This window comes from Pocillopora damicornis, chromosome 3 (assembly GCF_964200805.1).
Source record: "Pocillopora damicornis chromosome 3, jaPocDami1.2, whole genome shotgun sequence".
NCBI classification, from domain to species: domain Eukaryota; kingdom Metazoa; phylum Cnidaria; class Anthozoa; order Scleractinia; family Pocilloporidae; genus Pocillopora; species Pocillopora damicornis.
The window spans coordinates 27,131,208-27,154,633 of record NC_142672.1 but is presented as its reverse complement, the minus strand read 5'-3'; the positions used below and the strand labels follow the sequence as shown (position 1 = coordinate 27,154,633).

The following is a 23,426-nucleotide window of genomic DNA, read 5'->3' as shown; positions in this document are numbered from 1 at the left end:
GGAATGCTACCAAGAATTATTCAAGTGCATGAGCATAAAAGGGACGATAGTTATCAAAGTTTGAAATTTTCAAACTATATTCACAAAGCACTCTAGACTATCAGAGAGAAACTCTGGACATTTCCGGCTCTTGAACTTTGCAGTTCAATTTAATCAAACTCTTTCCTTTTCTGTCACTGCACAATCATCAAGTTGAATTCACATTGAACAATTATTTACCGATGGGGAGGTTAATCGTGGTAGAAATTTTTCTTTCCGGTGTGGTTTATACTTACGAAAGCGAAAATGAGCGAAGAAAACAGTTACGCTCTATGTTTTCGCATCAGCGCACGCTAAAGGAGCTAAAACCGGAAGGGATTTTCATCTCTTGGCACATGGGCTTTCTTTACACACCCATGAGGTGTGTATTTGAATTTGTTTAGTTTCCCGTGGAAAAGAAAATTTACGAGAAAAAATAAATGAAGAGAAAGCAAAATAGATACAATCGTTCTTCTGGTCTTTCTTGTTTGTGGATATTATCTTGAGATCAATCTGTAAGAGGAATATCGTTTTTCTCGATCGCGTGCTGATTTCAGCGATACAGATGTGTGTGGTGTATGACACGACAATTTCAAAGAAGCTTTCGTTCATCCAAATATTACAAGCATGATTAAACAAGAACGCATACGAATACAAAGCTCCTTTCGTATTCGCGGAGAAAATTGTACTGCGCGGGACGAATACCGAACAAAGGCAGGGTAACCAAAACTTTAGATGGTTCGGAGCGTCAAGTTTTTCCCAGTACATTCAGTTTGCCCTGTGCCCTGATCTTCGACTCGACATTTAAAATGTGCCCGTAAAGCATTTTAATAGATCTGGCACGCAATGAAAGGCTCTCCACATGAATTTCCTGACGCGTCGACACATACCAAGGGATGCTTTTTTTTTACGCCTTTTTTAGGCGATTTGACGTTGAAAACATGCACCGTGGAATTTGTGTTTTAAAGCAACTTGCCAGAGGGGAGCCACTTTCATCGGCTAAGTTCTTATATTCAAGAGGCAAGAGAGAAAAAAGTACAATAATGATTATTTCTCTCCATATGTGTTTACATTTCAACTCGTCAAACTATTCAAGTACTTATTTGTTGAGACTAATATGTTTGAGACGTGAGATTGTAACGCAATCGACCAACCAAGGGAGAGATAAGGGCGCTCCCTCCCCCCCTTGAATAAAGGTAAAACACATCTCTTATTGCGCTTATTGAATAATCTGTTCAATGTGCATAACACAAGTTTATTACCAGTGTAAATAACCATCCCACAAGTGAAGCTGCAGTCCTTTTTCAGAATTTTTTCTATACTTGCTCGAACAAAGATTTGATTGCTATACGCGCGTTTAAATGGCAGAGACGATGTTTAGAGAGTTAGGCGAATCACTTTACCGAGTTTTATTTGCACAGAAAGCACAAGCATAGTTTGATCAGCTGCCGTTTGCTTTCAAATTTTTTTCGGAAAATTGACAAAAAAAAAAAATAGAGTAACTGTGGTGTTCTCCAATTGACACGGAACAACCGTTATGGTTAGAAAAATGCCCACATCATTTCCTAAAGAAGATTTATATGGGATTGAGGTTTTCACGTGTGCACCCTTTTACGATAAAGTTCGCAGTTTCTTTGATAAACACAAAGTTGAACACATAGTTCTTTAGCCATATGGCTTCCCCAGCTAATTAAAGAAATAGGGATTCGCAGTAAGATATCATTCAAAATATAAGGAGAATTCATACAGCTGCTATCCATGTGTTATTATCTGAATGATATCGTGCCACTTGCCAGAGGGGCCTTTTAAACCAGCCTATGAATATTATTTCAACATGATCTCATATTGTATCAATTATAATTTTGACAGACGCACTTTGATTAAAATGTCGCGTTGTTTTTATAAATTTTCATATCCTATGTTTTCAATGTGGGAGTTCGGGAAGAGGCCATAAACTACTTAAAGAATATAAAGTGATCATGAATTTCATCTTCATGAAAGGCAACGCTGAATCGATTGTCAGCCATGAGTATGAATAAAATAAATTACCATTCTCCGCATCTCTCCTTCCCACCCCCTCTCTCATCTCTCTCTCCTCCCCCTCACCCTCCCCCTCTCTCCTCTCTCTCTCTCCTCCCCTTCACCCTCCCCCTCTCCCTTCAGATCAGCCGTATTATCACCAGATAATACAGATTGTCTTTCTTATCTCTTGGCAAGTCCAAGCATACCAGAGGATCTGATCTGAGCTAAATAGCTTTATGGATATTTGATAACTTCGTTGGACGGCCAAATTACTTCTGGGCGGTTGAGATCAGAAATTTACTGATATGTATCGGAGTGCCAATATGGTGAAACTGACTGATTAGATTAAGTTCCCTCAAGTTTGCTTTATTGAATTGGTAAAATACGCATACGTATTTACGCTGTTAAAGCAATGGGGGTCTGGGGAGAAAAATGTGCCCAGGCACTTTTACGTCTCCTCTGTCATCGTCTCCTTTGACTCGGAGCAGAGCACAATCTAAACAGGTTAATTAATCGTTCTTGAACGCGAGTGCCTCTTGCACGAGGTAGATGGCCACAAGTTCAAAAGCGCAACAGCAGCCACGCTTCATGGTATAAATTAATTTTATCAAACTAAAACAGATAAAAATCTCTTTTCAAAAACCAAGTTTGTTACAGCACCCTGAGCAACACGAAGTAAAAAAAATCACCCTGATAGTCCAGATACTTTTTGAAGAAGTCATGTGAAATCAATTATATATGGAATTACCCACAGTAAGAGTTCACTATTTGAGGGGAACCGTTAATGTGGTTTATTTCGATTACAAAAGAATAACAAACAGACTATAATGTGTCGTTTGTTTCAACATAAATGGGTGCACCATTCGCACATTTTGTCAATGTTATTTGCCCGTCAGATGGTTCCCGTACAATTCTCTCTAGCCATTACATGGTACGCCTTCTTTTAATGAAGCAAAGGTACTGTGCAATTCATTCCTGAGGGTCTAAATGTCCTTAGGTTGACCAATCAACCATGAATTGGCCTAAGATGTAACCGTCTACCCTGAAAAACAACTTGTTTTTTAGTTATAAGCGGGTTAAGTTTCTAAAGAAACTGTGGTGCTGCGTCGGTGGGAGAGTGTAACAGGGTAATTTAGTATTATCGATTGATAACGTCAATTGGCCACCGCATGGAGTTAAAAGGTCGACGTTTCGAGCGTTAGCCCCTCGTCAGAGCTCTGCGTTAGCCCTTAGTCGCTGTGACGAAGGGCTAACGCTCGAAACGTCGGCCTTTTAACTCTATAAGGTGGCCAGTTTGCGTTATCAACTCACTGAGTTGATAATACTAAATTACCTTGTTATTTAACCGTCAATTAAGGGGATTTCATTCTAATGAGACCCTTCTCGTATCCTTCCACACGTGCACATTTCAAACTTTTTTGGATGCTGATTTGATATTTCCTTGACTCTTTAGGTCTCTTTTATGAACCACCTGACAACAGAATAGATGAACTTAATCGGTCTGGCACATGTAAATTGTGGCAAAACCTTCCTTGTCCATTGAGAGGCACCTCCTGTTCCTCAAACACGGACTGTCTTGGACGAGGCATCTGTTGCTACCATTCGTGTGGGACGGCTTACTGCGTTGACGAAGATTCAGAAAATGGTGAGAAAAGCAATTTCAAGTTGTTGCCATAAAGAAGTTTTACTATCGGATATGTTTGACTCGGTGAAAACAACGTTTCGAACGAAACTGGAATTTTAGTGAATTTCATAGATTTGATATCATATTTAACGAAGTTGTAGTATGCTAACGGCGAATGTACTTTGTGCAACATGCACGTTGATTTCTTTGGGCCATAATAGGGCCAAAATATCTGTAAGAACTTGCGCCATTTGAATATTTCTTGAGGAACAAGCGAATGTTTGAAAAGGTGAACATAGCGAAAAATTGTTTTCGTCTCCAGATCCTTGTGCTGGAAAAAAATGCGGGCATGGAGAGATTTGCTTGAGGGAAGGTTCCAGATCCAGATGCCTATGTCCTCCACGCTGCATAGGAAATCGTCCAGTACGTGTTTGTGGAACTGATGGCATTACCTACAAAAACCTTTGTGAATTGTTGAGAACCGCGTGTATTATCGGAGACACTACTCTGAAGATGAAACACCTACATCGATGTGGTTCCAAACCGGTGGTCAAACCAACAACAACCACTCCGCCCATCACGCAATCTCCAACAGGTAAATTGAACAACTCATGCATAGCTTGTGTATAACGAAATATCGATGCAAGGAAGGAATTTCGGAGAGCACGAGTGGAGCACAAGGAATGGTTAAGGCGAGGCCGAGAGCTACTCAAACTTCCAAAGTGAATCCATAACTCCATATATGCACAACATGAACAATTTGTTTTGTAACATAGAGGACAAAACCTGTGTACGAAAAAGGACTTATAAGATGGAGGAGAAGTACATGTGCTATCATAATTCCCATTTAAAACAATTACACTATCTTGCAAACATATTATTCATGAACTAATCAAACAAAGGAATTTCTCTGTAATTTAATATTTTTGCATCTCTAGAACCACCCTTTAAGGTGAGTCCGACTCATGAAGGTTATCAAGAATTGACCGAAGGGGAACGTGGTAATATAACATGTCGCATTGAAGGAACTGTCATCTCGTACACATGGCTGCTTCCAAACCGTGGACCACTACCATCGAGAATACGCCCTTTTAGAAACATTTTGTCGTTCAGGAACGTACTTAAAGGGGATGGTGGCGTTTACACTTGCGAGGCAGTAGGTGGACCAGATGGAAACCAGGTTGTCAGGGCGCTTGTTAATGTTACAATCGAACGTAAGTGCAGTAAAGCGTAGCTTCTCCAGCTATTTGTTTCTTGGATGCCTTTTTCTTTGTTTGTTTAATTGATCTTTCCCAGTGTCCCCCCTTCCCTGTAGAAGACATTTACTACCGCTGATTAACCGAACATATCTTCATATTTTCCTGAAAGTTCCTCAAAGTGTGCTACCTATTTATACCTGTCAAGAGGTGCGTGTGTGTGTATGTGTGTGTTTGCGTGTGAGGGGGGGAGGGATTCCTATGTCATCCGCCTAGTATGTCCGTCAATATATTGTGATTATTCTCTTTTGACTTATAATCTTTGTAAGGACAGCTTTTCTTTCTCTTCGCAGCAGCTATTCCAGCAGAAGTTGATTTTTGTGATGAGCCTGCCGCAGTTGGAAATTGTTCAAGATTGATAATTCGGTGGAATTTTAACAGTAATGTGGAAGAATGTGTTCCATTCATATACTCTGGTTGTGCAGGAAATTCAAACAACTTTCTCAACAAGGAAACGTGCGAAGCTGTGTGCAAGAGGAAAGGTAGGTTTGAGCTCTTGGCGTAAATTAGGTTTAAGATTATGTTTTAGATCATGGGTTTGACGATTTATTCAATTTTTTTTTCGCAGAAGTACCAGACAACAGAATTTGTCCAGCACCCCGTACGAGGTCCGTTGCACAACACCTATGTAGAAATGATCAATGTTCTACAAATAATGACTGTCCACCGGGAACAAGGTGCTGCTCAACAACATGCTGCCAAGGGAGCTGCAAAAAAGAGTGCGTCAAACCTGTTTTTCCAGGTACGAACGTTTATCACTTGAACTCTCAGCACCATAATCGGCACGTTTCAGATATAAAATCAGTGGTTTCTACGATGGATAATCAGGAGATACACCTAAGTTGTAGCTGCATTTGAGAGACTCTGTGAAGTATCGAAGTATCGACATGTCAATTCAATACTTGTCTGAGAGAAAATTTTCAGGAAGGAAAGAGCGTGGGTGGGGTTGGGGCGGGGTGGAAATGGCTAAAAATCTTGCCTGAAATGGTATGGATTTCTTGATGTTAAACTTGTTATTTTTGCGTGTGTATCACACGTAATAATTAAGAGTCATGAATTTATGCACATTTCAGATAAGCCAGGCACGTGTCCTGCTCCACCTAGTGACCAATCAGACTGTCCATTTCCCACCGACGAGTGCTCAGTTGATCACGATTGTGACGAAAATATGAAATGCTGTGATCGGCTATGTGGACGTATTTGCGTTGAACCGGAGTTTAAAGGTAAAATTGACGCAAAAATACCTAGAATGAAAAATTTTCCTACTTAAGTCTAACCTTTCGTTTGTGCAGCCTCGCTAACACCTATTTGTGCACGTGGTTCTGAAAAAATTCCGTAAGAGTGCACTTGGAGTAAATGCTAAAAATACGTCTCGTAGGTCAAAGCGCGAAAAACAAGTAAGTTCTACCAGGCGCTGTCTAGTAAACGACTTAATATCCACGCCAATTGATGGACCGAAGTTTATCATGTGAATTCCCTCGTACTTTTGTCTCTAGATTTTGGTGCATTCAAACATTTTTATCGGGATTAAACTTTGATTGAGATCAAGCAATTAGGTTTGAAGATAAACGTTACTTATATTATACGAATTTCACAGATCATTTCTTACCTTCTTACAGAGAAGTGCAAAGCTATTGTGGATCTAGCGTTTGTTCTCGATTCTTCTGGAAGTATTAGTCGATCTAACTGGAAAAGGCTGCTTGCTTTTGTCAAGGATGCAATTTCATCGCTGAATGTCTCCCCCAAGGGGTCTCACGTTGCCTCTGTCTCTTACTCATCGTATCCAAAGGTTGATTTCAGATTCAACACTCTGACAAATGACAAACTAAATGCGAAAGAATTGCACAAGTTTGTTGACGCAATAAAACACCAGAGAGGATTCACCTACATCGATAGGGCACTGAAACTTGCCAACGAGGAATTATTTAGCGACAAAGGTGGAATGAGACAGGCGGTTAGAAAGGTATTGATGCAAGCAAACGTAATTTGATCGTAACAAAGTTGGGAATTCAACCTTGTGCGATGTGCTTTGATTTCTGGTGGGTATTATTGGCTAGATAATGAGCATATCTAAGGGTCGCGGTTATTGTTTTGGGTATTTTGTCCTCGCAGTCTCTTTCTTTCCCTGTTTTCACACTAATGGGTTGTTGTTGGTTATATAAAGGGTTCTCCCTTACTGAATTTCTGGCGTAGGGTAATTTAGACTTTTTCCGAGTCTCAGTCTTTTAAAGCCCTTAAGTGTGTTCGATATACCGAGATACTCTTGGATTCTACAAAGTGACTGGCATATTTTTCAAGGAAACATTGCCAGAATCACGACTTTCTTTGATTGGTTATTTTCAAGTCTATGGTTCAAGACCATGGTTCAGTCTATTTCATTCGTTCTAAGGAGCGGTTACTTCGAAGACTGAGAACTATAGGTTGTGTCGGTCCTAACTCCGCTTTTCATAGGTATAAAGGAGTCATCGAGCGGCACTGACGTTTTATAACGAGAATAGCCGCCTTTAAGTCAACGATTTAAATCTCAATTAGACCTGGCATCAGTCGAACATCTGTAACTCCGTTAAATTACCACGATTTAATTATATTAACCGTTTACTCCCTAACATCATTACGCATACTCTCCATACTACTCACTACACATTTCCCAGAGCTCTGACAAGGAGAATTTGTTCAACAATCAAAAGCTTCTTTAGTTGGTGATCATCTCCTTTATTCTCATGACCTTAATGTTTGATTCAAGGGTGATACGGTAAGGAGAAATTAGATGCTAGACACTCTTAGGGGTTAAAAAGTTAATCGCTCATAAATCCGTCTCTTTGATATTAGGTTTGCTTTGTGTTAACGGATGGTGCTCAAACAACTAATGGCAAAAAAGGTCCGTACGTTCCTCTGGATATCGCCTCTAAACCACTGAAAGATAAAGGAATAGAAGTATGGTCTATTGGTGTTGGAAAGAATGCCAAGAGAGATGAACTGGAAACAATAGCATCCGATCCTGGGAAAGTACTTAGAGTGAATAGTTTCAAAGAGTTGAAAACGATATTGACGGTAATACAGAAGGCAGCATGCGAAGGTTTGTGTTTGTAATTCATATCAAGTAAAATAAACAACCACATTTCTTGGAAAACAATTTTTTTCGCATTTTGAAGAAAACCGGCTTGCTTGGTTGACAAATGCATCACTCTTTGCAAGTGAATCTATTGACTACGAACTACTCTATACCACTCTAGCACGGCAATTCCCTTACAGAATCATGATCATGATTAATCGTGTTCACTCCATTTTCATTTTATAAATAGATAAGAAGGAGACCAAGTGCCAGAGAGAATTCGTTGCCGCTACAAAAGATACCGCCGTTGATGGGTTTATTCCAAGATGCAAACTAGACGGCAGCTATGCTGATGTACAATGCCGTGGATCCGTGTGCTTTTGTGTCGATAAGGATGGCAATGAAATAACTGGGACAAAGACACCTCTTGCCTCCGGCAAACCAAACTGTACAGCACCATGTATGTTGCATTTGTTTCTCATAGTTTCATTACTTAGTTTTATCTTTGAGTTGTCGGATGCTTATAGTACAATTTAACCTGTAAACACAGATAAGCTGTCGCCTTGTCAAGAAGCATACAGAAAAGCAATTCAAAATCCAAAACTTGGAGGCTACATTCCGCGTTGTAAAGACGATGGTGGATATCAGGGGCTGCAATGTAGTGGAGCATCTAGACAATGCTGGTGCGTGGATAGAAATGGGAATGAAATACCGGGAACAAGAACAACCAAAACTCTTCAGTGTCCTGATCCAGGTATATCAATTATCGTAATACACTAAAATATTTAGTTGATAGGTGTATAAACTATAACAGATTTGTAAGTGTATATTTTAGAGAGATCAAGTTGAACTTACTTACATGAAAGACAAAATATTATGCATTGTCTACCTCGTTTCCAGTGTTCTTGAATCTAACATTGGCACTAATTTTTCGTCATTTTTAACAGCCACTCAACCTAAATACACTGACTGTCAAAGACGTTACATGGAGCAGTCCAGAAACCCAGTTCAAGGACGGTATATCCCCTGGTGTCGGCCTGACGGTGGATTTAATTGGCGTCAATGTTATGGTGATCACTGCTTTTGTGTCGATCAGTATGGACAACAACTGTCGAATACACGCGTCTACAGCAGCAATGGGCTACCGAAATGTTCAAAAGAAGGTAAATCAAATAATTTAAACACTTCGCAGATGGGCGCGTGTCACTCAATTTTAGCCCAATCGCCTTTTAACATGAAAAGTGTACTTTGCAATCATGGTAGCGCCGTCGTATGTTAAGAATGAGTGAATAATTTTAACCGGATGCTCGATACAGCTATTAACAAACACGAAACATAAATACGAATTAAACAGAACAACCCTTTGACGGCGGATTGAAGCTGACCAATATTAAAATTTAAAATGAGCGGACCTTCCCTGAGTTTGAAGTCAATGTGCGGCAGCCCTCGCTAAAGTCGTGGACACATCAGCCTTAGGTACATTAACCAAGGGTATTGCTTTCGCGAAGCACTTTCCCTCGTATGATGGCTCCTTGTGATGCCTGATGGCACAATCTGGATTTCGCGGTTCAGGAAAACCAAACCCAAAGACTACTGTCTATCATTAGACGTCGATTATACAGGAAACCAGCCACTGTACCCTTAATTCAACAAAGGAACTTTATTTTCAGGAGGATTACTGACTCCATGCCAGCTAAAGGCCCTCCCAACCTACAGCGGTGCACCAGGTGTCGCTTTTCGATGTAAGAGAGATGGCAGTTTCGAGGAGGTGCAGTGTGAGAAGAATGGTGTCTACTGTTGGTGTGTTGATGAGAATGGGAACGAAATACCTGGAACTAAAAGTAGGAATGCAATTAGATGTCCGAGAAGAGGTAATCTCAAATAATTTTTTTTTGTTGAAATTTAGTGTTACAGTGAAATGTAATTTCTAGTTCTAAAAGTTGATATCGATTGACGTTTATTGGTGGATTCATATTCCATAGGAGCACCGTTAACCCCTTGCTGGAGAGCGTATCAAGATGCCCTAAGGAGTAACGCCATTGATAAGTTTATTCCTCGGTGCCGTCCGGATGGTTCATACAGTCCTGTACAGTGCTACCGCTCCTATTGCTATTGTGTGAATGGGGATGGTCAGGAGATCAGCGATACAAGAACATTCATAGTAACTGGAAAACCGAAGTGTACATATACAAGTGAGATAGCATTTGCTCTTTTCTCAGAAATAATTCATGTAGAAATCATTACCTCAAGAATTCTGCACCTCAGACACATGCATGCAGTTGTTATTTAGAGACACGAATCATCGCACGAGAGAAAACTAATTACAATTCCAAAATTTAACTTCAAGCGTATCGTTGGTTACAAAGACCAGAGTTTGAGAAGCAAGGCGCAAGCGTTTAGTTTGTGCAGGAAATGCTAAGTTACCGCTGGATAACATTCCTTATAAACGGGGGCTGTTGCTAGCGCGGTATAACTTCTTCATTATTTTTTTTCTCTTTTGACAGGTGGGTACCGTAAACCCTGCCAAAGAAGGTATTGGGAAGCTGTTCGAAGTGGCGCATCTTCCGATTACATTCCAAGGTGTTGGAGTGAGGGAAATTATGAACCAATGCAATGCAATAGACAGAGCTGCTGGTGCGTTGAACTTGATGGAACTGAGATTCCGAACACAAGATCAGGAGGAACTGTTACTTGCCCTCCATGTAAGTCTGATCCTTCTCATGTATCAGTATAAGACTCTTGTCAGCCATTTACAAATGAAAAGTAGAGTTTACTCTTCAAAGCTATACTCTAGTTCTTACCTGAGTCATGACTATCCCTGCTTTTGCCGAAACCATATTTGGCATCTCTGTGATAAAAAATAAGTCTTCTTTCCTTTGTAGATGATAGAAGGCCGCTTGATTTTGGCTTCTTGGTAGACTCTTCTCCAGATATCAGCAGGGAAAACTGGCAGCGAATCTTGTGGTATATGCGTAATGTTATCGACAGACTCAGTTCAATCAACCACAGTCCTTATGGAACAAGAGTAGGGGTCCTTAGCTACGCCTCCGTCACCCACCTGCACTTTGACTTTAACTTTCTCCGAGGTTTTAATCTGAATAAAGAACGAGTGAAAGCACATATCAACTCGCTTCCTCGCCAACCTGGTAATGACAGAAGGCTTGGTGACGCAATAGATTATACAAGAAGGAACCTTTTCAGTCGTAAGGGTGGTGCACGTCCCAACTCCAGAAGAGTAAGTTTAGTCATATCTCGTCATTTTTTAACACAGTGTACATATCGAAAGTTTTCTGTATTTCGTATTAACGTTCCTGCTTTGAAAACTAAAGTAAAAAAAAAAACAACAACAACAACAACAGCGGCAAACGATCCTGCATCTAGACTATAGGAATTTGAAAAAAAATTAACACTCGATATAATCCTTTGTTTCGTTTCTTTTTGTTTTAGATTCTTTTGATTATTACAGCTGGACCTCAAGCTGCAGGCTCCAGCTCTTCACTTGCTGCATTTCAGCTTAAGAAGGAAGGTGTTCAGATCTACTCAGTGGGAGTTGGCTCACGTTATAAACAAGAAGAAGTTTTGGATGTAGCCTCGTACGCGGATTATGTTCGCCCTTATAGCTTCAGTGAACTTCCCAGACGCTACTTCAATCCAGGTAAAGCTAACATAGTAAGAAAAAAACTATGAATGCTTCAATTTAACTGACAGAGGTGCAAACTTCATTGGAATAGAATATGTGCTGAGTCCTGATTGTAAAGTCAGTAAAAAGCTACATGACGGAGAAAAATGACATCGTTTATAAATTCTTAATATCTACAAATATCGTCGGTTGTAATGTTTATTGCGTGCGAAAATGGGGCGTATTCAACCGTTCTGTTACTAAATGGGAGACAGAAGTTGGCAGGAGGACGATCGATAAAAATATAAATCACCGAGTTTACATAGCTGTGGCATATTTTTAAGAATGACACAAATTATCTTAGAGAATCAGCAACGTTGCGCTGGGATAAGCATTTCTGTATTTGATGTTACAGTGAAACGCCACGCCCAAATTATTCCATTCATAACAGATGACCTACGTATAGAAGAAACCTTTATTGAGTGGATGTGGGCAAAACACAACAACACCTCTTTTAAGTTCAAAACCTGAATTGATCTAACATGTTTGTCACAAATTTTCGAGTAATTTGATATCATCTTTCAAATCAAGGTATCCGTCGTTCTTTTCCAGATTATCAAATAGATCTGGGTTTTATTGCGGATTCATCGTTGCTGCAGGGCCAGCGGAGTTACCTCAAGGCAGTCACCAATGCCTTTAACATCTCTCCTAGTAACACTCACGTTGGTTTCATTGTCTTCAGTGACTATGCTAAGATAGCTTTTCCATTTGATGCGGACTACACCGGGGCAGGCGTAAGGCAACTTATAGATGGTATACAAGTGTCAAGTAGCAGGGAAAAGAGGATTGACTTGGCCTTGCAGATGGCATATAGAGACTTGTTTACCTCTCGGAATGGCGCCAGACCTGGTGCAAGACAGGTGAGTAAAACAAAAATTTACCCCCCGCCCACCCCACCCCACTACAAAATCAATATATTAGAAAGATTCGAAATGAAAGTTCTTTTTATCCTTCCTTCCCGTTCTCAAGTGGCTACAGCACTCAAGAATATATTCTCCTTCTGCACATAAAAAAAGAACAGTTACCACGTGATAAACCATGATCCTTGTTTTGTTATCGTTTTGTTCTGTTTGTAACCAAGATAACGATACCAATCAACTATAAAAGATATATCATTTTCACTTTCTAAATATTCTGATACCAGTAAAACACAACTAAAAGCTTGTCTGTATATCAGTAACACTAACCTTGTTTTTATCTGATTGCTTAGATCCTCATTGTGATATCTGGTGGAGTCTGGAATACCTACTATCGTCCAGCCTGGAGGTCTGCCGCAGCACAGCTAAGAAACAGAGGTGTCGATATATACATCACAGGGATCATTCCACAAGGTGCTTCTTCATATTTCCGTGACATAACAGGAAGCTGGCCTCCGTTCTCAACGAAAGCTTACGAAGCCTCAACGCAAGGAGCGATGGACTTTTACCAACCTGAAATGATAAGAAACATTGTTTTTGGAGGTAAGCAAGAATTTGATTTCTTCTTATTGCGGCATGTAGCAGACACCATAAAAAATGACAATCCGGTCTCCTGCGAGCTCGGAAAAACTTTGAGATATCAGCATTCACTTGCGGTTACGCTTAAATCTATAGCAATGATAAGTAACAGACAACTTCTTTAAGGTCAAAGATCGAGACAATGTTTTCATATCTAAGTTTATTTATATTTGATTTTGGGTAAAACTAAGCCACCTTTGCCAAGAGAGCAAAATGTACCCTGGCAGTTTACCTTCATGTTTTTAATCAATTCTTTAGCGAGCCTATGGCAAGAACTGAGCATATTTTAAGTTGGGGCACATCTCTAATCAGGTTTAAATGAAGACGGCTACCCAATAAGGGCGCCTTTCGTTTATGGAAAAATGTAACGTCCGTTCAAAATTTTTACCACAATGAAGGAAATAAAAACAGTTTTTGGTCGATGAGAAGTGTCGAAAGTTTTCTGTGATGTGTAGTTTACGACGGCGAGGCGATTTCTTAAAAGTTGATTTCAGATTTAAATCCGATAAATTTGGTCGTAGGCCAATGAGCAAGTTTTTAATTTTTGTGCAGCAGAAGGGTCTCGGGCAAGAACAACCACATTAGGAATTTTTGCAACCTTGTAGCTATTTATGGGCAAATGCTTTAAGATGCCTGCCACGAATTCAAGGTTGTAATTGGCATTTGCTTACAGCTTCTCTGAAAACATCGATATCCAATCATATGTGAGATACATTTACCTCCGCTCCATCACTTTTACTGAGAACTAACGATGTTTTCTTTTGTACTTAAAGCGAGACCTCGTCAAATCGACCTTGGCTTTGTAGTGGACTCTTCAGATGGTGTTAATTGGTCTCAAATGCAGCGTTTCGTGTCATCCATGTTAGAATCGTTCGATATTTCAGAAGAAAGAGTTCATGTAGGGTTCATCATTTTCAGCGACAGAGCGGTACTCTCTTTCGGATTCAATGAGCTACAGGGATCTTCCTACACCCTCAATGGTATCAGACAGTTGATAAACAGAATATCTCAACTTGGGGGAAGTCAGAGACGTGTTGACCTCGCATTAAATACAGCTTTCAGAGATCTCTTCAGCGATGTTGGTGGAACTAGAGTAACTTCCAGAAAGGTACTAAAACATTTAGGCCACTTCGAAAAAAATTACTACTACACTTTCTCTAATATGCCAAATAAAGTTTTCGGCGGTTTTGGTAGTCCACCTCCAATTCCTCTTATTCTCAGCTTGAACTAAACGTACTTTGTCTCCACCTTTTGATTATTTGCATGACTATGTATTTGTCCAAAAAATCGTTGGTATATGCTGTCACAATTAACCGCCATAAAGGACCATTATGATAGAAATATAGCCGAAGCAGACTAAAAGCAAGCTTAAACGGATTCAATGACGTCTTCATCAAAATCTAGTAAGCAATCAGTTGGCAGCATGTATCAAGATTGTGGATTAAGAGCCACCTTTACTCATCGCTAAGGGTCAGGTTAAAAAAAACCTTGAAAAGAGGAAGGATCAATTAAACAGGACTTTAAAAACAATACTTATTATTTAAGCGTTAAAAACGGTAAAAAAAACTGTGATTGTATTCCTGAATAAAAAAAAAAGCTGATAGAAAGCATGGAAATCATCCTGTGCTGTCCGAAGTTTCGGATGGAGGCGAGCAAGACCATAGGCTTAAAAAAATTTTTTTTTCTCTATACAAAAGTGGAATGCTGTTATAGATCGATTTAGGGAGAACAATTCTTCAGTATATCTAAATTGTTTGTCGGGTGTATCTGGTCTGTTTGTGTTTTAGATCATGCATCTTATAATTATTTATAAGGGATTTCTTTATCATTACACATGTATACATAGATTTAATAACGTTTTGGTCGTTAGGTGCTCGTCCTTCTAACAGGGGGTGACTGGGATCCGCAGTATGAATCACAATGGAGGTCTTATGCTGAAAACTTAAAGAATGTACCAGTCAGCATGTACTCGTACTCTATTGGCTCAGTTCCAACGCAAGCTCAACTACAGCAAGTGATTCCCTACATCCGTGATATTTTTAGGGTCTCCTCGTATGATGCCATGGACAGCAGACGACCTGACATCGTAAACGCCATCCGTGGAGGTGATGCAACAGTAATGGTTTGAGTTTTGTGTGAAAAAAAAAAGTGTAGACCTCTTGTTTTTTAGAAATAGGTAGACTATTAGTTCGGTTACTGTCGACTACTGGTGTTTGAATTACAAGTCTCGTATCAGAATAGCTTTCTATTAAAACAATAAGGAGTTTTTTTACACGTTAATGATAACTTTATGAATTTTACACTCGGTTAAAAAGCCAGTCTTGCAAAGAAAAAAACTAGAATAAAAACAATTAGATTTGGCTGCAGCTACTGTCTTCATCTGCCGCATAACCTTGCGTTGCCGTAAAACGTAAAAAAAATGCCCTAAACAACGTTCCCTTGTTTATGACTAATTGATACGCACGTTCTCTGAAGTTGAGATGATAAATAATCGCGCCACGAAATCAGAGGGTCTGAAACCGACGATTGGAAACGTTTTTGAGCTATGAGTTGTCTAAAGCTGTATGCAAAGAAATTTCATTGGCTGTATTATCTTTTTCTTTGCAGTGTATGGTGACGAACCTGTGGACATTGTCTTTCTCGCTGATTCAACCTCAGTGGTTAACTGGGATCTAACCCGTTCTTTTATAAAGAAGATTATCGATTCAATGGACATCTCAGAGCAAAAGGGACATGTAGGATTCATTTCGTACGCCAGCAAAGCATCTCTTGGGTTTGACTTCCGCGGTCATGGTGATGTGGGTTATACGAAATCTGGTGCAGCAAAGCTGATTGATGCAATTGAGCAGCTTGGAGGAGACGAGAGGGTCATTAACCAGGGTCTCGATATGGCCACGTACATGTTTAGCGCCAGAGCAGGTGCAAGGGACAACTCGAGAAAGGTACATGATGTAACTTCTAGCCTTTAACCACTCCGTACACCTTATGACATACTATCGGCTATTTCTCTCATGGTGCGATTTACCGAGTACACAATGAACAAAAGGCCAAAATTGATACCTTTTTTTCGCAATGTTTTATTTCCGTTGACGCTCACTGATAATAAGCACAGATTCCTGTTTTTGGACATTTGGAAAAAAATTTAATTCAGTCTAACATGCATGCCGTGATAACTTTAGCGAATCAGTCAGTGTCCTTTTACGGGCAATTTCCTGGTTCTGCAGTGCGAAGAGGATTAGGAGGAATCTAATTTAATGTATGATCACATTTTTCGGATAGAAATCTATGCCCCTGGTATAAGGCCAGTTTGTCGACTTTATGCAAGTATTTGTCGGAAGTTGAAATATAATTCTCTTTTTGATGTTTTGTTAGATTCTTATTGTGATGTCTGGTGGTTTGTGGAAAGCTGACAGCGATTCAGTAACATACAGAGATAGAGTACTTTTTGGTCTGAAGGAAAGAGATATCGAGATATACACGGTTGGTGTGGGACCAGACACCTCTGCTTCACAAGTGCAACCATTTTCATCTGGAAGAAGATATTGGTTCTTATCTGACTCGTATGACGATCTGCAGTACATTAGACCGAGACTGATGCGATCGATCCAAGGAAGTAAGTACACCTTATCACTAGATGTGTTGCGAGTCTTTTAACAGGTTAACTTTGGACATACATTTACCCAGATTAGAAAGGTGAATTATCTCGAGAGGATCAGCAGTATTGGTAGGCCATCTGTTCTGAGCCATTTCTAATTCCATTCTTGCCAATGAGAGCCAAGTTTCTTCTTTATATCTATGATATATGAAAAACTTGTACAATTTGAAATGATGAAAAGTGGTTATCTATGTGTTAATCCGGTTTGTTGAATTTTCAACCCAGAAATCTAAACTTTTCTCTCTTTCAGAGTATAACCCTCCGATGGACCTTGTGTTGTTGGTAGACTCATCCTCAGCTGTTGATTGGAGCGGAATGCAAGGTTTACTGAAGGGCTATGTCGAAACCAGACGAATCTCATTCGATGATGACCACATTGGTATTGCGTATTTCGCGTCATCTGGTCAAGTTGCTTTGCCGTTTCCGACCTCTAGGGACTACAAGAGGACTACTGTTTTGAAGGCAATTGATGACCTCAAGCAGCAAGGAGGGGTTGAAAGAAGAATTGACCTTGGACTTCAAACTGTTGCTAATGACTTTTTTGTGCCCCAGAAAGGAGCTAGGAGAGATGCCGATCAGGTAAAAAATTTTAGTTCCAGTCATCATATTTTCTTTGATTTATCCCCGTGAATTCCGCAGAATTTATTTTTTCGCTGTGCACTTTATAATCAGCCGACGAGGCTCTAGTAGAGCTTACTATGGCTGCTTCAACTTTTTCATTGTTTGTTGTTTGTTTGTTGTTTTGATAGTGTAAGAAAGTTTTTTCATTCCGAAGATCATAAGACAACACTTTCTTTATTCTGCTATAGTGCTTCTATCAAGCAAAGAAATGATCCTTGCTGGTAGATAAATGTTTTTTTGGTCCCACACTCATGACTTGACGAAAAAATGGTATGAGTAACTTTCTATTGCATTACAGGTCCTTGTCGTCTTTACAGCTGGTGACTGGCCATCTCAATACAGCGGTGATTGGGAAAAAACAGCTACTTCTCTCCAACAAAATAGAATAGTTATTTACGCTTATGGTATTAAACCAGCAGCTAAGCGGGATCAACTCGAAAGCATTACAAAAAACAGTTTCATGCTTGATGGTTACGCTACTCTCAGACCGATTCCCACGGGACTCACAAGTGACATTCTATGTAAGTTAAAGCAATTTGAATCAAGATAGTAATGTTTAAGATGTGAGGGATACGCAATTGTATTTTTTTCTTTTTTTGTTTGGATATGGTAGGTAATTTTGGTAACGTAGAAATCGCAAATGTGTAGAAACAGAGAAGCTTTAAATGTATGTACTTTCTAAATTGGTTTAGCGAGTAGGCTGCTCTTATAATTTTAGCCGCAGTTTAGTTGCGCGCACCTCTTCTCGTCAAACATGTATGGGTGACTCAAGAAGGAACATTTACTTATTGAAAGTCTCTATAGTTTTTTGTGACAAAGGTGCGACCGCAGTTAGCGATGAACTGTTGAAATCGTTTTAAGTCAAACCTCGATTATCTGGACCTCGATTATTATCGTTACCCGGCTCCATTTTTAATGAATATTAATTACTCGCATTCGCAATTCATATCAATTTTTTTCCATTTAACAAAGCTGATGTAATGAAACTCCCGCTGAACTGAATTTCTTCCACTTTTCGAGCGAATTTGTATGACTTACGTAGACTAAATTTTAGAAACACAAGTTAGCCCTTTATTAACTCATAGATGATCTTGGAGGGATGGACATTGGCTTTGTTATCGACGGATCTGACTCCGTAGACTGGAGGAGTATGTTGGACTACGTACGATTCTTAATTGAGCGCCTCTACCTTGTCGCTGGCCCCAACGTCCGTTTTGGAATAATTACATATGCTGATACTGCTATGCTAAGGTTGCCTTTGGGTGATTCTGAAAACCCTAAGAAGCGGGTCCTCGACACAGTTCAGGTCATTGGCTTAAATAAAGGACAAACAGGATCAAGTGCAGGCTTCGCTTCAGCAATGCAGATGGTACCAGGTTTCTTTTCGCCTCAAAAGGGCGGAAGAATAGGGATGAGACAGGTAAACTAGCGATTACATATTTTACGAAGAAATGTCAAATTCGAGAGATAACTGTGTTATCTTTAAAATCATTAATTAAATAATGTATTTAATGATAATGCATTATATCTTTATTAATTCCCGTCTTTGCTTTTAGCGAGCGAAAATCGTCTAAAGTCAAATGGTCTTTTAGATTAAGTTTAACGCAGATTTTACCTCAAGCCTTATGTGGAGTTTTTTCGACTTTAAAAGATCGCCCAGTGACAGTCACTTTAGCCTGATCTCTGTTTGAATCATTATCGTTGTCTTTTATGAGCACTACTGTGGCATTATCCATCTGATCAACTCCACTTCTCTCTTCGTTGATCTGCTTGTTCAACGCCTGGCCTCTCATCCCCCAATTTCTTACATTCATCTATATACGGGAAAGAAATGAAGCTTTCAGAACAGGTTACCCTCTTTGCTGTTAATGGGGGAAAAGAGATTCCTAACCACCACTAATGAACACAGCTTTTCCTTTAAATTTAAACTTAGAAAGTGTTTTCTCCAAAAGCATCTAGGTTTGTTAAGTGGGAATACAATATAACAAACAAGACAGAATTTCTCCATACAATATCAAAACAATGCCAAGATAAGTGATAAGAGTAGAGAGAAATATCAGTTGGCCAATTGTTAGGTGATTCAATACCGAATTCTCGAAACTAACATCACGAGAAATGTATGGCGGACTTTAGGAGAATTATTTTTGAGAGAATTACTTTGTGAAAGGGTTAATGGACGACTTTGATTTCGTTGTCTTTTTCTTTTTCTCACTTCTTTCTGAGTGTATGTAAATTGCTTTTTTTTTTTCACGTCTGATGCATTGACTGATAATTAAAAGACCACGTAAATTTGTTACCTGCATCTCAGATGTAAAATAGTACTTTAAATCACCATGTTCATATTATTGCCTTTCAATTGTTGTTAGCTTTATTGCCTTTCAATTGTTGATCGATCTGTTCTTCAAACTGCATTTCGTGACCAACTTATCATGCGACTTCAAACCGAAAAATCTGCTGCTCGTCACTCTCTTTAGGTATTGATTGTTCTATCAACCTCACCATGGCGGAATCAACAAAGTTTAGACTGGTTACAGAGCGTTAAGACAGCGAGAAATGAAGGTATTAAAATCTACTCAGTTGGAACTGTTCCATCCAGAGGACTGCCGCAGTTGGCCTCTATCGTGCGCAACCCTGTGCGAAATGTCCTCGTCTTAAACTCTTCGTATGATGTCCAAGATAAAGCATCACAGAAGCTTTTGAATGAAATAGTCCGAGGTAAATTGTGTAACTGAATGCCTCTTTTATTTCATAAATTAAGTCACTTTTAGTTTTCTTTCTGATGTCTTCCACTTAATGGACAGGTCGCACACACTCTTCTGTTGACGTCCTATTAAAAATTACTATCTATATATATATTTTTTTTTGTTTCACTTGTTAATTTCTGACATGGTTTGATGCTACTCTGGTTTACAGATTTAATGAATGTAACCGAAGAAGTTACAATTCATAGACCAACGTTTCGACACTCCTGTCCAGTGCCTTCATCAGGGTTGATCTAAAGTCGCATCAAACCATGTCGGATTGTCCACCTGGTTGCCGTTTGAACCTCAATATATTTCGTTAATTTCTGTTTCTTTATTTTTTTTCTGTTTTGTTTTTTTCTTTTCTTTTTTTCTTTTTTTTTTTTTTGACGCCATCTCCTCCGGTTTCTTTGCTTCGATTAATTGGGTCAATCGTTTGCATAATTACAATACTTCTAATTATTTTGACTAGGTCCGTTACCACGACGTGAAAAGGACGTAGACTGGGCATATGTGGTTGACTCGTCTGATTCAGTAGACTGGTCCTCCTGGCGAAAGTACATTTTGGACAATGCACTGAGATATTTCAAAGTATCAGACGACAAGTACAAAGTCGGTCTTATTACTTACAGTGATGACGCAAACATTGCTGTCCCGTTCAATGCAAGAGAGCCATGGGATGTCGCACTAAACAGAGCACCTAAACAAGGGGGATCTGGAAGAAGGGTTGATCTCGCATTTCAGCGGGCCAGAGATCTCTTTACATCCCAGTTTGGAGCAAGGAAGAGAGCCAGGAAGGTAATGCCATAAACAAGCATGGTTGATTGAATACGAGCTAAAAGGGCATCAGTTACTTTATGTTAATAAAGAGAAAGCAAATACAAATATTTGTTGTTGTAGAGGACTTCCTTAAGATATTCGACCGATAAGTTAAAATGACGTCACTCCATTGTCGATATTTTTGTTGACAAGCCGATCATTTTTCAGTAGACAATTTAACAGGTGATATCAAAGCCAACCATTCTTACTTTCAATGATATCGTCTTCTAGGTTTTGATATTTTTTACAAGTGGTAAATGGCCATCCCAGTACAGAGACTCCTGGAAACCTTTAGTAAGGCAGCTACAAAAAGAAGGAGTTGAGATTTATGCTGTTGGTGTCGGTTCATCTGTCGACGATCGCCAGTTGAATGATATGACAGAGAAAACCTATATGGGGAATGATCTCCCTTCTATCACACCAGATCTGGACTATGGCACAAGAACAGGTGCTTAGTAGCCGGTTTTGTAATATGGTCGAAGCCGATTCGGCATAAAATCGATCTGCAAGACACAAACAAATTACGATGTTTTCCAATGACTAAGTTTAGAGATTGTTTTATTATTCGATCATGGAGTTGGATAGGTCATTGTCAGAAAAATAAAACCTTGACATTTCAGGGAAGTGATCTGTGTCTGATCTCAGAAAGCGTGGATTTGTCTACACAAGAGAAAACCGTTTTTTGTAGGCAGTTATTTGCAGGTTACGGGCTGGGTTATCCAATGATGTAATGGGGAAAATGCATCGAACGATTAACACAATTGTTGTGGTGATACGTCTAACGGATAACGAGTGGGTGTCATGCTTGATATTCGAAATAATGTTGTCATTCCAAAAAGGTCAATTTCCTCAATTCCTGCATGTATCTTCCCATCTTCGCCAAAGGTAAACACGGAGCCGTATTTTACTTTTCAGGCGAACCAGGCAAGAAATTGACAGAGTGTCAGCGACGTTATGACGATGCTATTCGCCGTTATACTTCTCATGCGATGATACCTCAATGTAGACCTGATGGAAGTTTCCTTCCCAGGCAGTGCGATATGTCATATTGCTTCTGTGTCGACGAGAATGGAGACGAACGACCGAATACTCGCCTGAATGTCAGATATGGAAAACCATTGTGCGATGAAACGGGTGGGTACCCCGCTTAAGACTAGCACATAGAGATGTTCCAGGGTACAGCGTTGAAAGAAATTCTTTACATGGTGGTCTGGATGCACTTCATACTAAAAAGTTCCATACTTAAAGTCAGTTGGGTTCATTCAGCAAAATGAAATGAATCATGCGGTAACACATCGAAAATAACGACTTTTGCGCGGATTGTACTTAAATGGCAGTCACCCCTATATGTACTAAATGTGATTCTTGTAGGCGTTCCTTTAGTCGTTTCGGAAGATGCACAAAATGACATCTAATAATACGTCTACATTCACTTTTCGTACAAAACTTGCATAACGTTTACCTAAATGTTTACTTGTATTGTTTAACTGCTTGTAAAATTACAGGAATAAAACCGACAGCTTGCCAGGCACTGCAAGTTAGGTCTCAAGGATCCATGATGCGTGGCCCCGAATGTAAAGCGGACGGAAAATTTGAAGAGGTACAATGCAAGTCGTTGACCAAAGAATGCTGGTGCGTTGATGCCTCTGGCTCTGAAAGGACTGGGTCTAGAACTACCAAGTATCTTAGATGTCCTCAAGCTGGTAGGTCTGCTTGTTGAATAAGAACAAAAAGAATGTTATGGCAAAACGTAAGCTACTTCGAGATGTGAGCAAACATTTTTCACCGTTTAGAGGTGTAAACAGGTCGAAAAAATTAGATGTCTTTGGGATTTTGAATTGCGGTTTGAGTTGTATATTAATAGAGCTGAGGGCACATAAAAATGAGTTAGATTGTGATGTCTCACCTGAACTCTTCGAGTTGAGGAGGAGACGGTCATGAAGGAAAGATCGTTAAGTGATATTCTACAAACTAATCTTGTGGTTAAGATCCAAATAAGACATTGAAAATTTTATTTCAGGTGAACTAGCAACGCCTTGTGAGAAACGCTATCAAGGGAGGAATCCTTCGGAATACATACCACGTTGCAGACCAGATGGAAGTTTTGGAAAAACACAGTGTAAAGACCGGCAATGTTTCTGTGTGAATACAAATGGTGACATGATTGATCAAAGTAACGTTTTGTTAATCAATGGAATGCCAAACTGCACAGCCCCAAGGCCAGGTAAGACAAAATCCAAACGCTGGCTAAGTCTTGAAAATGAAGAAGGGAAAAAACGCTTCATCGGCTTACAACCTTTTCTTCCTCTCACTCTAGATGGCATCAGAGCCTTAGATGTAGGGATCATTCTTGACCAGACCTTGGCTCTTAAAGCAGACGAATGGAGGGATGTGCTTACTTTCTTGAAAAAAATAGTTGACGGACTTGGCGTCTCATCAGCAC

At 39.6% G+C, this 23,426-nt stretch overlaps 1 protein-coding gene across 17 annotated transcripts in view; it reads left to right on the top strand.

Annotated features, from left to right (window-relative positions):
• LOC113685872 (uncharacterized) overlaps positions 1-23,426 on the top strand; it is a 100,191-nt gene that overhangs the window by 1,081 nt on the left and 75,684 nt on the right. For 16 of the 17 annotated variants that reach the window (XM_089199377.1, XM_089199369.1, XM_089199370.1 and 13 more), the window contains exons 2-33: positions 3,494-3,685; positions 3,987-4,259; positions 4,603-4,878; positions 5,214-5,402; positions 5,489-5,662; positions 5,994-6,143; positions 6,540-6,883; positions 7,750-7,996; positions 8,223-8,432; positions 8,523-8,726; positions 8,920-9,135; positions 9,643-9,843; positions 9,955-10,164; positions 10,477-10,674; positions 10,855-11,207; positions 11,420-11,627; positions 12,204-12,511; positions 12,862-13,111; positions 13,921-14,255; positions 15,018-15,252; positions 15,755-16,089; positions 16,520-16,760; positions 17,053-17,381; positions 17,722-17,944; positions 18,509-18,843; positions 19,898-20,138; positions 20,637-20,962; positions 21,215-21,431; positions 21,899-22,117; positions 22,489-22,686; positions 23,004-23,207; positions 23,301-23,426. The exon at positions 23,301-23,426 is cut by the window's right edge and continues 221 nt beyond it. In XM_089199377.1, the coding sequence (XP_089055503.1) occupies positions 3,494-3,685; positions 3,987-4,259; positions 4,603-4,878; positions 5,214-5,402; positions 5,489-5,662; positions 5,994-6,143; positions 6,540-6,883; positions 7,750-7,996; positions 8,223-8,432; positions 8,523-8,726; positions 8,920-9,135; positions 9,643-9,843; positions 9,955-10,164; positions 10,477-10,674; positions 10,855-11,207; positions 11,420-11,627; positions 12,204-12,511; positions 12,862-13,111; positions 13,921-14,255; positions 15,018-15,252; positions 15,755-16,089; positions 16,520-16,760; positions 17,053-17,381; positions 17,722-17,944; positions 18,509-18,843; positions 19,898-20,138; positions 20,637-20,962; positions 21,215-21,431; positions 21,899-22,117; positions 22,489-22,686; positions 23,004-23,207; positions 23,301-23,426 (7,767 nt within the window). The remainder of the gene's footprint in view (positions 1-3,493; positions 3,686-3,986; positions 4,260-4,602; positions 4,879-5,213; positions 5,403-5,488; positions 5,663-5,993; positions 6,144-6,539; positions 6,884-7,749; positions 7,997-8,222; positions 8,433-8,522; positions 8,727-8,919; positions 9,136-9,642; positions 9,844-9,954; positions 10,165-10,476; positions 10,675-10,854; positions 11,208-11,419; positions 11,628-12,203; positions 12,512-12,861; positions 13,112-13,920; positions 14,256-15,017; positions 15,253-15,754; positions 16,090-16,519; positions 16,761-17,052; positions 17,382-17,721; positions 17,945-18,508; positions 18,844-19,897; positions 20,139-20,636; positions 20,963-21,214; positions 21,432-21,898; positions 22,118-22,488; positions 22,687-23,003; positions 23,208-23,300) is intronic. The other variant, XM_089199361.1, reaches the window with a different exon arrangement.